A 14,249-nucleotide genomic window follows, 5' to 3' on the forward strand; every position below is an offset into this window, starting at 1 on the left:
ATAGCACTATTTGCACTTTCTTCTTGCCATGTTTTTCTAACATCCTCCCATGATTCCTTACAGCCAAGCAAGGATGTTGGAGAGAAAGCTGAGAAAACAGAGAAAATAGATGAAGTTGAAACCGCTCCTTCTCCTGCGCCTGCTCCTGCCCCTGCTCCTTCCACACAGAATTCAATTAAGGTAAATGAAGTTTTACATCACATACATCCTTCACACACTGCAAAAATAAGTTTTTGTCTTGTTTGGGCCTGCAACTAATGATTATTTCAATAATCGATTAGTTGGGCAGTTATTTAATTAATCTGATTAATCAACAAATAGATACATTTTATTTGTTTTGTTTATTAGAACTGTATAAAACTGTAAATCAGGGTATTATATATGTATAGATGTATACTTTAAAAGTACAAAAATACACATTTTGACTTTAACAATCTTTAATTTTGACATTTTAAACCTTAAATAAAAAACAAAGTTTGTTTTTAAACCATAAAACTTCTCTAAACATCAAAAATGAAATAAACTTGATTCAAAATAAGCGTCGCCCTTCTATTATATTCACATTATCAAGGACATTAAACATGCTGACAATAAGACATAACCCTTTATTGTTAAACAATATTTTATATGAACAATAAACATATATTGTTTAATTTTAGTTTTCCATGTAAAAACACAGGAAAACATTAATGTAATGTCCTAGAAAAAAATATGACTAGAAAGCCAAGCATTTCATGAGTACATATTTTATATTTGATGAAGATAGCATGCAAAATGAGATTACTGTATAAAGTTTTCCGTTGCTATGTCGATGTCTGTCTCGATTCCCCTTCACCGTCAGAGGCACTTTCTCAAAAATCATCTTCCCAAGTCGAAACATTTACAGTTGCTGAATGATTAGGTCTACATTCAAAGTTAATGTATCTTTGGAAAGAAGACACTCTGGGCTTTGTTATCCATCATCTAGAGTTTATAATGCTCAAAATGAAAAAAAGTTATAGCTGCTTAAGTAATGTAAAAAAAATATATACTGCACTAAATATTTTATTATTTCATAAACAAATATGTGAAATTTGTTCTGGAGCAACACAAAAAAGTAATAGGTCAAAAGCCCACATCTCCTGAGTATATGTTTTGAATTTGATACCAATAGTATGCAAAATGAAATTTCTGGAATTATTTTTCTGAGACAATGTCTTGGGTTTTCTCCCTCTCCTTGTTTATGGAGAAGTCGTCTGATGATGCTCACACGTACCAAAGGTTTCACTAATTTTTTAATTGTAAAATAATAAGCAGAAACATACAGCATGAATGATTAATTTGAACATAAGTAGTACAATGTGTGAAATAAGTCCAGTGCATTTGCAACAAGAGTTGTTGTTTTTTGCTCTTCACTCACTGGCAGAAAATGTTTTTAGGGAATTTGCTGCTGCAGGAAATCCTCAGCAGAGTTTCAGCTACATGACAAAAAAGCAGAATTCGGATTCTATTGTAAACAATTGTATTTCCCTTCTTGAGCAGCAAACACGATTTACTCTGATGCCATTTATTCATATTATAATTTACAGATAGCTTAGCTAATAGCAGCAATTCAGATAAATGACAAAAAATGCAAACAACTGATAAATAAGATGAAAAGGGGGCTTTATATGGTACAGCAGGATACCTCATATATTGTGCATGGAGAAACAAGAAACATACTCAATGCAAAACACTCCATAGTTACTTATACACGACTAGACCAATTTGTATTGAATTTATGCAAAGTGTGTCTAAGAGAAAAGATGTTTTTCTCCATATCAAATATATCTTAATTTTTTTTTTTTCAAATGTTTCTTAATTTAAGATTTTTAAACAAAAATTCTAAGTAGCATACTAATTTTTTGGTAATTTTGGTGCAAATTATGTAGAAGAGGATTAGAAATGCATAAGAACAAATAATAATCCTCATCATAATCATGTTTTGGTTGAATCTTGTATTTGAGACCCCACCCATTGACTTGTGTTCTCTGTAGTGGACATTGTGTTTTAATGAATTTTTTAAAAAGTTTTTTGAGCTACTATGAGAAGTCCTGTTGTACTATTCAGAGGACATCCTGAGCTTTCTCGTGATATGTCATTTGATTGGCTCGTATGCCAGGAACCACTTCTTTCACTGCATCCAAAATGGCCTGCATACAAATAAGCACATTTTATGGTAAGGAGAGAGATATGTAAAATTTAGCTTTTTAAATGTTTTTTACTATTAACATTACATATATATTTGTTTTTTTAAAGTCTCAGGAACAATAAATTTAGCTGTCAAAGCTGTTAACTTCTTTGTTTCAAAATATCATGCTTTTTTAAAGGGCCATGACACCCCCCACTTTCGGTTAAAGTCTACTTCAGAATTTTTTCAAAATATGCATGATTAATGGGTGTGGAGCTCCGCGAGCATCGGGCAGGAGTGGGCGTGGCCAGCACGGGAGAACGTGAGTGAATGAAGCTAGCTCACAAAATGAGACAAACCGTGAGGAGACGCATGAGTTTATAGTTTACAAAGTTAAAATGCAAAGAAATAAATAGTGATTTAATGCCCTGCTACATTTGTTATTCGTAATTTCATATACACGTAACCACAATTTATATAATTAAAAAGATAAGTGTGTTCATGTAAACCGTATAAATGGGGACTTCTCCCTCAATCCACGTATCCAGCAGACTCAGTGCAGCAGGTCTCCTGACCCGTCTATTTCAACCGTCAGCCCTGCTGGTAATCTGGAGGATTTAGGCAAACACAGCAGCACGGCGATGTATCTGAGTGTGAACGAACTCCTGATAAAAGACAGCGTCCGCCATTCTCTAATTCTCGTGCTGCTCTCCCGACAAAAATGCTAGCAGCAAACACAGCTTTGCTGTATGATCGGTCCTGACAAGATCGCGGGGGAAAACATGCAACAAACCCAGTGGATCATGGAAACAAACGCATATGAGGCTTCATGAACGGCTAAATACTGTGTGCCCGTGGGTCCGTGACACAGCTCGGGCTTGACTCTGGCAGGTCTGGCAGGTCTCATGAATAATTAAGCAGCCGGCTCTTCTCATAGGATAAGAAAACTCCGCTATGAATAATAATGAGAAACCGACGCGTCATCATTGCACTTGCAGTACTGCGCTACGTCGCCGATTTTGATCCCGCCCCAAAAATCATTTTAAAACCGAAAGCTGAAATTAGCTGACAAAAGCTCAAAATTATCCAGTTTTCCCCACAATTAAAGCTGACAGGTACTAACATTGTCTTAACTGATGCTCAACACACACAAATCTGTTAATATAAAAAAAAAGTTCTCCAGGGTGTCCTGAACCTTTAAATGTCCATTATAGTGGACACCAGGACCATCTTAATGTAATTAATGACTGCATGTTGTAGGAGGCAGAACTGAAGCAGAGAGGATTTTTTATAAGATAGTTGAGGGAGACTCTGACTTAGAGTCTGAGGGCGTACTCGCACCATGTACATTTGCCTTGAACCGGGCTAAAGCACGCTTGTCGCCCCTCCTGTCTCCCTCGATGGCCCGCACTCACATTACATTCGGGTCTGGGCACGCTTACATCATTGATGCTGTGCTGTTCAGGAAGCACTCTCACTCAGCACAGTGGAGATTTCTCTAGTTATATCATTTAAGTTGTGACACGCAGTCAAATATTTCGCCGAACAGATCAGCCACTTTTGATGCTCATAAACACCCTAAAGTCCTTGTGCTGCAGGAATTAGGAGGTTTGCTGAAGGTGCAGCTGTCATGCAGTGAGGGGTTTGCGTCTTTAATAAACTATGACAGTTTGCATTCACTGAACAGTAAGAATGATTAATAAATCCATATGAAATGGTCTCTTAAAAGTCACTTCTCACTTTTCAGCTCAGGCGCGTTTTGCACTCACACACAAGTGTACCGCGCCAAGGCCCAAGTGAACCACCCTCAGGCACACCTCTTCCAACCGGGCCAGGGCCGGCCAAGTGAACCCCATTCAGAACACTCACACTTCTCAAACCATCTGGAAAACGGACCTGGGCATGGTTCGGATAGCATAGTGTGAATAGGCCCTGACAATCAGACAATTAGAGAATTAGAGACGATTAGAGAATGATGGTTTAACATCACTTTTTTTTTCCTTTTTTTTTTTTTTGAGTTCGGCTCTCTTTCAGACTAAACTGTTTCAGGAATTTCAATACAAAAGTAAAAAAAAATGGCTTTGTTTTGTTTTTGTTACATTAATGTTGGATTAATAACCCTTTACAGCCGTTTCCTGTACAGTTTTGTTGTCTGAGTGGCGGTTGTTTCGAACTAAAGTGGTCCTGTGGTCCACTACAGTGGACATGCTGTAAAATTAAAAATGAAAACAAAATGTAAAAACTCTAAATTGTAGATTTTTTTTAACCCAAAGGTTGTAGGAAAACAAAAAAAATAAATAAATAAAGATTTTTTTTCTTTGAGTCTCAGAAGGATATGAGAAATGAATAATTGAATAGCTGAATAAAAGATACCATCACATAACTGTGTGATTAACTGTGACTACTTGAGAACACATCGCATGAAATGATGTTTTCAAAGGTTTGTTAGCAAGCAGCAGCTCTGATATGATCTCGACTGAATGTCTGGCTCTTCTTTTCCAGCCCTGAGGACTTGTTTTAGTATGTAGAGATCTGTGCATTAAGCTCATGTGTCTGGTTTCACGTTGATGCTTCCCATATTTGGTTAATTGTACAGAATATGTTTGGGTGTCTGGTAGTTGTTTGTTTTTCTCTTTTCTTTTCAATAAAGTGAGGATGAATTGGACTGAAATAGTATTACAATTTTACTTCGACCGATTGGTCCGTTTTGTTGTTATAGCTGTTTTTAGATGTAAATGCTTAGATTGTAAAGCTAAAGAAATCTGATTAAAGGGTTTGTTCACCCAAAAGTGAAAATGTATTTACTCTCATGTTATACATCTTTGAGTTTCTTTCTTCAGGTCAACACCAAAGAAGGTATTTTGAAGTTGCTGAAAACCTAATTCAAGCCTTTTGACTCTGTGATAAAGATTTCAAGTGCTTCTAGAGCAGTGCAGCTATTTTAAACACAATGAGCCAAATAGACGAATAAATTCACTAGAGCACAGAGAGAAAACAAGAATGCAGCCAATCTAGTTATTTTTTTATGTTATTTCTTAAAATAAAGTAGGTTTGTGACAAGATCTTTTTTTTAATCCACATTTAGAATTATTATTTAGTATTAGTATTCAACATTTAAATAACTTTTTTATAGTAGTATAAACTAATTCACTTGTATATTTAGACAATTATAATTACCTTATAAATACCACATATTTTTTGCTAAAATACATCTATCACAGTTAATAACACAAAAGGCATTTAATTTCTAATTTATCAAAACTACTTAATTTAGCGCTCCCCTTAAATGCCTTTCTATCACTTGGAGTTCAATCATTTTGCACTAGTTTTCATAAAAAAACAATAACTCATTAAATTAAACCTCACTTGCTTATATATTAAATCATGTCCCACTCCTATATGTAAACATTTAATCTTTAGACGTAAATAGAGTAAATTACTTTATTTGAAGAATTCAATGAAAAGAAATGCTGCAATATAATATATTTATTAATTAATTTGTTCACTTTAAATGTGACACACCCGCACACATTTTAATTAATTAATTAATTAATTTCTTAATATTATTTTTAGCATTTCTTTATAAATGAAAAAATGGTCATGGAAATAATTTGTATTCAGATTGAATATTATGAGAAAAATCACACTTTGGCCAAAGACCACTACCTGAGTTAAAGAGACCTTTTTCTAGTTGCTTATTAATACTAATTACTTTTGCATAAAAATTTTATTAAAATGGGGAGATTAATGTTCCTCCTAAGCAAGGGTTTTCTGGCAGTCATGAACATGACATCAGTCTATAAAACACCTTAGCCTTTTGATTCAAGGTCACCTGGAGTTGTATTAAACATTCATTAAGTGTAATTACCCCTGCTCTTTAATCTATCAGGGAACTCGATTAGAAATGTAGTGTAGGTGTTTTTGTGCCCTAACAGATCTTATTGTTGTGCTAAACATGAAACTAATTCATCTGAATTTGATGGATGTTAAGTTGACAATACCATGCTAGTACAACAGCGTTTTGCAAAATAATCCAAAAGCCTGGATTAAAACCGCGATCAGAATAAGGTTCTCATTTACCTTTTTATCCTGTGAATTAGAATATATATAACTAACAGAAACTGCTTTAAAAATGTCTCTTACTTCTGTTCAAATAGGATTCTTATGGAGTTTGGAGAAGTATAAAATTTGATTTGACTAATTTCTGTCTGGGAAGGTATGGAAATTGTAAATCAAAGTATGGAAAATATTTACTTTTTATATTAAAAAAAAATATTATACAATAATATTTTTCATGGTGTTTAAATGAATGTAACATTTACCTGAAAGTCAATAAAGCAGATGATCTTTATCAAGTGATCGTCAGGGGCGCATTCACAAATTGAAGTTATTAAAAGTAAAATCTTTAGAGAAATCTAGAAATACAATGGACATCTAGTGAAGTGTGGATTTTTGTATTAGAAATTTTGTAGGAACCCTGGATTAAGCTGTGACATGGACATTTAGGACACTAGCTATGTTTCCATTTAATGATGTGACTTTAAATGGAGACTTATGTGTGAAACTGGAATATCTCATAAAATGTTTGACAATAAAGCACTGTTTCCATTTAATGAGTCGAAGAGAACAATCACTTCACTTCTTGATAAATTGGTGCCAAGTAGAAAAAAAAAAAAATTGGAAGTTGCTTACATAAAAAATAACTTGCACCTTGGAAGATGAGCATGAAATATTTTATTTGCATATTCGAAATGTATGCACATCTTGGCATTTCTATGAAGCATTTTTTATGCAATTTTCCAAAATGCATATAAAGAAATTGGTGGATGGAAACAGGTATATTATAGTTTGTTCTCTAATTTTGATCTCCACTGATCAGTGTTTTGTTTTTCTTGCAGATGCCCATTTCATCCCCGTTACCATCTACAACACCTAAAACAATTTCAGCCACCCTTATCACCCCTGAACCCAAACCAAAACCTGACAAGGAACAGGAGAAGACATCTGAACTGGAGGAGTTAAAGGATCAGATAAAGGACCTGGTGCTCTCTGTAGAATTACTGAAGACACAGCAGTCGTAAGTGGCAGCTTTTTCCATGAGTTTGTTTTTCCTGATATTTTGTATTAGTAAAGCAGTTCATCTCATAAAACAGTTCTCCTCATGGCATGTCATTGTGCAGTTCACTGATATTATTGACAATTTGCAAATGTGCCTATCTCGATACATACAGTACATCCGGAAAGTATTCATAGCGCTTCACTTTTTCCACATTTTTTATGTAACAACCTTATTCCAAAATGGAATAAATTAATTTGTTTCCTCAAAATTCTACACACAATACCCCCGAATGACAACGGGAAATTTTTTGAAATTGTTTCAAATTTATTAAAGATAAAAAAGCTGAAAATTCAAATGTACATCAGAATTCACAGCCTTTGCATTGAAGCTCTAAATTGAGCTCAGGTACATTCTGTTTCCGCTGATCATTCTTGAGATGTTTCAGCAGCTTAACTGCAGTTGACCTGTGGTAAATTCAGTTGATTGGACATGATTTGTAAAGACATACACCCGTCTATATAAGGTCCCAGGGTTGAGAGTGCAAGTCAAAGCACAAACCAAGCATGAATTGGTCTATAGACCTCTGAGACAGGATTGTCTCGAGGCTCAAGGCTGGGGAAGGTTACTGCTGCTCTGAAAGTTCCAATGAGCATAGTGGCCTCCATTATCCGTGATGGGAAGATGTTTGGAATCACCAGGACTCTTCCTAAAGCTGGCCGGCCATCTAAGCTAAGTGATCGGCGGAGAAGGGCCTTAGCTAGGAAGGTGATCAATAACCTGATGGTCATTCTTTCTGAGCTCCAGCGTTCTTCTGTGAAGAGATGAGAACCTTACTGAAGGACAACCATCTTTGCAGCAATCTGCCAATCAGGCCTGGATGGTAGTGTGGCCAGACGGAAGCCACCCCCTGTCTGGAATTTGCCAAAAGGTATCTGAAGGACTCTCAGAGCATAAAAAACAAAATTCTCTGGTCTGATGAGACTAAAATTTTACTTTTTAAAGTGAATGCCAGGCATTATGTTTAAAGAAAACCAGGCAGCGCTCATCACCAGGCTAATACCATCCCTACATTGAAACATGGTGGTGGCAGCATGATGCTGTGAGGATGTTTTTCAGCAGCTGGAACTGGAAGATGAATGCAGCAATGTACAGAGACATCCTGAATGAAAACCTGCTTCAGAGTGCTCTTGACCTCAGACTGGGGCGACGGTTCATCTTCCAGCAGGACAATGAGCCAAAGCACAGCGCCAAAATCTCAATTGAGTGGCTTCACAACAATGTGAATGTCCTTAAGTGGCTCAGCCAGAGCCCAACCCTAAATCCTATTGAACATCTCTGGAGAGATCTGAAAATGGCTGTACACCATCACTTCCCATCTAACCTGATAGAGCTTGAGAGGTACTGCAAAGAGGAATGGGCAAACATTCCCAAAAACAGATGTGCCAAGCTTTTGGCATCATATTCAAAAAGACTTGAGGCTGTAACTGCTGCCAAAGGTGCATCAACAATGTATTGAGCAAAGGCTGCTTTGATTTTGTAGGGAAGGTCATCTTCATAAAACATACTAAACCAGTCACGAGCTTTGATAAATGCAGTACAGCAAAGATACAAACTAAATAAAGTGTTTTATGGATTTCTAGAAGGCTAGCAGTATACGGTGCAAAATATATAATCAAATTTAAAATGACCCAGTATAGTCCTCATATTTATATATAAATACAAGTACAGTTTCTTAAAGTTACAACATTATAAATTTGTGTGAATTCTCCACATTGCAGATTCTGTGATGTGATTATTACGAATGTGCAGATTACGATATCGATGCTGGAAAACATTTTGTGCAGCCCTTTTGTGCAGCTCTAATAGAAATGATAGAAACCTTTTTAAAAGCTCCACGTAATTCCGTAACATCCTTCTGCACTTTTCAGGAGAGAGCTTGGCGAACTTCGAAAAGAGCTGGATGATGAGCGACTCAAACGCGTGGCCCTGCAGGTAAGCCTTCTTTAAATCAGATTTGGTCTTTTACGCCTTGTCAGTGTCTGTTAGTTTGATGTAAAAGGTTGTCAGGGTGCTGGTTCTGAAGATGGAGAAATGCAGGCGGGATACCTTGAGTTTGCTTCCTCACACAGTAGGGTGAACACAATGAGCTCTGAATCTCCCGCTGAGGATTTCACCCACTCACTGACCATAAACACAAACAATACTGTCTCTAAAGTCCAATCCACAAAGAGATGCAGTCGGACAAGGTCAAGATTTCGATTGAGGTCTTCTAATGGGTTATAGGTGCATCTTTTGTAACATAAAATGAAATAAAATAGAACATTTATCTGAAATGCCCAGCATATTTGTGTTCTACTACATTCTTAGCAGTCAGATATATTTTTTGAAAAGCACAGGATTTGCACTGAACAAAATACAAATAGTTATTGTGGTATTGCACTTTTAAGCAATTCTACTTTTTCCATAGTTTGTGTTTAAATAATCAGATGCACTTTTTTTGTTGCTTAAATGACAACTTACTAGATAAATCCAGCATAGTTTGTGTGCTGTGGGTTAAAGCAGACAAATGCTGCTAGAAAGATCTCTCATTAGATTGTGTTGTTAGTTTTATCAATCAGACATATATTCAGTTGTTTATTTTAATTTATTTGTTTCCTACTCAGTAAATGGTATCTACTAAATGATTGTCCAGCAATATGTATGTGATTACTTTAAGCAATAAATATTGTTGGTTTGAATGATTTTTGCTTGAGCAAAACTACAAATCCATCAGTATTTTCATCATCATATTTAACCCAGAGGTCTCAAACTGCTGGCCCATGGGCCAGTTACAGCCTCCCCTCCGCCTCTCACAACTAACATAAAAAATATAACGTGATTCGGCTTCCCAAAATATATATTTTTGAATGACTGTCATTGTTGTGCTGTTGTCAAAGTGGGGGTCGCGGCACAATGAGGGGGTGGGTCAATTGACGATTTCCAAAAATCAAATTCATTTTATTAAACCACTAAAATTACCATTTTTTATTCATAATCTACTGAAGAACAAAATAGTAGTTAATAGAAACATTGTTAACATGTTAATAATAAACAAACAACATGCAAATAAAAAGCAATTAGCGTTTTAGTTTTTTTTTTTTTACGTTATATATAATCAATAGCGTCATATACAGCACATTGATTTTATGGCACCGGGTTAAAATTTCTGACACCTTTGCAGCACTCGTGTACAAATACAGGCCAAAACATGATGGATGGTCTCTGAGTGGCGTTCTTCAAAATTAATTGATGAATAGACTTAGGCCTATTGGTATGTGTGTGCCGTTGAGTGCGTGGTTTATATATCTGTAACCTCCTCAGAGAATATGGGGGCTCGCGAGTCACTGGCATTGTTATTTTGGGGGTCATGGACTGAAAGGTTTGGAACCCCTGCTGTATACCCACTTGTGGTTTTGACTCATCACCAACTGGACTTTTAAAGTACTGTACTATATATTCAGTTTATATATGCAGTTTTTTAGTGCACGCTGTCCTGTGGCTGATATGAACATTGAAATATATGTCAATACTGTACGTGCTCTATTTTTGTCAATATTTAAGCGCTGTTTAATTATTATTTGTTTTCTACTGCATGTCTTCATGGCTTTTATACTATGCTGGTGGTGTAACAAAAATGATAATTTTGCAAATCTTCGATACAAATTGTCTCTTTTAATAGATTTTCTTCATATGTGTATTAAGATTTGTATTAAAAAAAACTACGTACATTAGGAAAATTGTCAAGCTTGTTGAATTGTTAAAGTAAATGTTAATATAAATATACATACTTTTTTCGTTCTTTGTCAAAGTTTTATAAAAAAAAAAAAAACAAGGAAATTGAGAAGAACAATTGCCAGTAAAGTCACATAAGTTTCCCAGACTGCTGTATGATGTTCTTAAGTGGAGTATGCATATGTTATAATACATTTATAAAATAACAATAAATCATTTTAAATATAGTTTTTTTTTTAATTTCATAGCAATTTAAACTATAGTACAATACGAAACAAATCTACACTGTATATAAAAATGACTTAGTTTGTGTCTAACACAACAGCCATGCACACAACAGCCAAAGATATATTTCAGCAGTTTTGTGCAGGCATGGGTCGGTATACAGTAAGATTCTGATGGTATGAAAACCTTGGATAAAAAAAAAAAATCATGGTTTTGCGGTAATGTGGTATTGTGATAAATGCTTTAAAATATATTCTTTTTACATGTTTGTGTAAAAAAACTAAAACTTTTTTCTGCTTTGAACACAATATGTTTGATTTTGAGAAACACTTCAAATGTTTTTTTAGGCAGTAAACATGTCAGGCTAAATAATTCAAATGAGTCAATGTCTTCTGCTTTCTTCAGTTGTTTCAAAAACACAGATTTTTTTTAACCATTTAAAATGGCATTGTTGAATATCTTTTCTGCTGGAGATACTGTTGTCATAAAAAACGTAAAAAAATAAATAAATAAAATTTAAAAACTTAAATAAAAAGATCTTACACATGCCTTAGGAATGGTATAGCAGAAAATTTTGATGATTTTAAAACCTTGACTTTTCCAAACCGTGGTAAACCTTGAAAACGGTTATCATCCCATGCCTAGGTGATGCGTTTGAATGTGCTGATTTGCATTACCACTGGTGACTGGTAATGCTTGAAATATAAATGTCATGTATGATGTCCGATGATGAATTAATTGCAGTTAATTCATCATATGAGTTGTCAGTCACTACAGTGGCCCCCCGCCAATTTGAGTTTGTGACACCTGTTGTAACCATTGACTTTCACAATATCTCCTTTTCACACTAAGGGAGTCAACGGTTACAGGTTTTAAGATTTCTTCAGTCTTTTTAGGTTTAGTGGTAGGGTCATATAATAAGAAAATACATTGCGCCAATTGTAAGTCCTCATAAACCGTGTGGGTGTGTGTGTGTAATAAAAACTACAAAAGCTATCATACATTTTTACTTGGAAAACAATTCAATGTGTAAGCAAGCATTTCTCTTTTTTTTTTTCTTTTTTTTTTTTGAGGTGAATCTTGTTGTTTTGTGAAAATGTATTCTTCTCTAAAGTCTAACAGAATCTCTATACTGCAAACAGCATCTCTGCAGTTAAATAAAAAAGTGTCTGTCTGCTTCTTTCCAGATGGAGATAGACAAACTGAAGAAGATATGTGTACAATCCACATGAAATCATGGCATCAGAACTGGACTAACAGCTCTGCTGTTGTGTTAAAAGTGGAAAGCGACCTCTACCAGGAGGGACTGATATCATTCGCATCATCTTCTCACTCGCTGACTTACTCCACAAATTGTAAGATTCACATATTTGCACATGAGTTTTCTAGGTTTAGAAAAGTCTAATTATGACAGATGTATATGTTTGTTTTTCCTTTTTTTTTTGCCAACAAAAAAATGATTGAGGCCTTACTTTACTACTGTGCTGGATATGCAGTCTGTGCACTAATTGAGAAGTGCAGCGGATTATGCATTTAATACTACTGAATCTGTATAAACGTTGGGGGATTATGTTGTTTCCTTGTGTTTTTTTATGACATGGGTTAGTTTTTAAAGAAAACTATTATGATCTCAGCAATATTCTGTCTATATTAGCCTCTTTAGATGATTATCAAATGTACGGCATATTCTCTTTTTTTTTTTTTTTCTATGGTAATGATGTATTCTGTTGTTGATGTTTCAAAAGGGAGAACGTTTCTTTTGTTTTTCTCTAACATTCCTATCCAGGGTAACACTATTGTGCCTGTTAAGATTTTTACAAGTGTTAATACTGGGAGCTCTCATACTATATAAATATATATATATATAAATATATATGTGTATACTTAGATCTACAGCATGATATATATTTTTATGGTCTATTGATTGTGACATCATAAAAAAAATGTACTGGGTTTGTGTATTCATGTTTGGTTAAAAGTATTCACACCCACCCACACAAATGAGCTTAGGTAAGCTGTGCCATTTCACCATACGAATGGCAGGAAACCCATTTTGCAATTTATGGCTCTGTTTAATAGCAGCGTTTGGGTTTGTTCTGCAGTTCTACCTCCAAATATCACACTGAAATTGGAAAGATCCTTTTTTCTGGATAAACCCCTGGCTGGTTGAATAGGTTAAACTTCATGAATGGTGAATCGCAGATGATGAACACATCTTGGGTTAGAGACTGCTGGCTGGCACAGAATGTCTGATATTTATCAGTAAAGTAAAGCCAGGTACTCTTTGTTAAACAGAATTGTATCCATCCGCCTTTGGTTTTGCTATACGAGTATGTACCGCTGACCAAAATGAATCTTTCATTCGGTTTGTTGTAATCCTTGAAAAACGCACACTTTCAAGAACACTTAAGTGTGCTCATTCCTCAAGTCACTTAATTCTTAAACTGAAGAAATGCATTTTTTAAAGCATTCCCGATCAAAGGTTGTTTGTTGTGTGGAACTGATTGATTAGGGTGGCAGGTCGATCGCTAAAGCAATAAACAGACACATCTTTCTTGTTTCCGTTTATTTTTTTTTGTGTGTCCAATTAATGTTCTGGTGCAAAATTAGCGCTCTGTTTTCCGAAATTGGCGAAAATGCATTCCTTTTTACTATTTCAGGTCTTCAGATCTGTTGTGCACATTCAGCATTTATCATTAAATGAACTTGTTTACATGATTTCAAACTAAATTGCATGAGCTGAGTTATTTTTTTTCGCAAACTAAATAAATATCATGTTTATTTACAGAGATTGTTCCAGTCTCTGGTTATTATTTATGATTCGTTCATTCACTTAGTTTGCTTATTTATTTGCTACTTTAGTTTGTTTGGTACTTTACGTAATACCTAATTAGTTTACTTCTTATTTACTTGTTTTTCTTTACTTTATCACTTTGACTGTATTTACTTGTGTTTGTTCATTATTTCCTTTTTTTATTTATTTTTTTTACTTGTTATTAGTTATTTTCTTTATTTACTTTGCATATACATATTTATTTATTGTAT

The 14,249-nt window shown here is 34.9% G+C and overlaps 1 protein-coding gene across 4 annotated transcripts in view; it reads left to right on the top strand.

Moving 5' to 3' along the window:
* The window catches only part of cd2ap (CD2-associated protein), a 117,913-nt gene extending 104,151 nt beyond the window's left edge, over positions 1-13,762 (top strand). For 3 of the 4 annotated variants that reach the window (XM_009294709.5, XM_005160684.6, XM_073932407.1), the window contains 4 exons: positions 64-180; positions 7,048-7,226; positions 9,137-9,200; positions 12,392-13,762. In XM_009294709.5, coding sequence (XP_009292984.2) covers positions 64-180; positions 7,048-7,226; positions 9,137-9,200; positions 12,392-12,436 — 405 coding nt within the window. In that variant the 3' untranslated portion in view covers positions 12,437-13,762. 4 annotated transcript variants of the gene reach the window in all.
* The last annotated feature ends 487 nt before the right edge of the window (positions 13,763-14,249 follow it).

This window comes from Danio rerio, chromosome 20 (genome assembly GCF_049306965.1).
Source record: "Danio rerio strain Tuebingen ecotype United States chromosome 20, GRCz12tu, whole genome shotgun sequence".
Classification (NCBI taxonomy): Eukaryota; Metazoa; Chordata; class Actinopteri; order Cypriniformes; family Danionidae; genus Danio; species Danio rerio.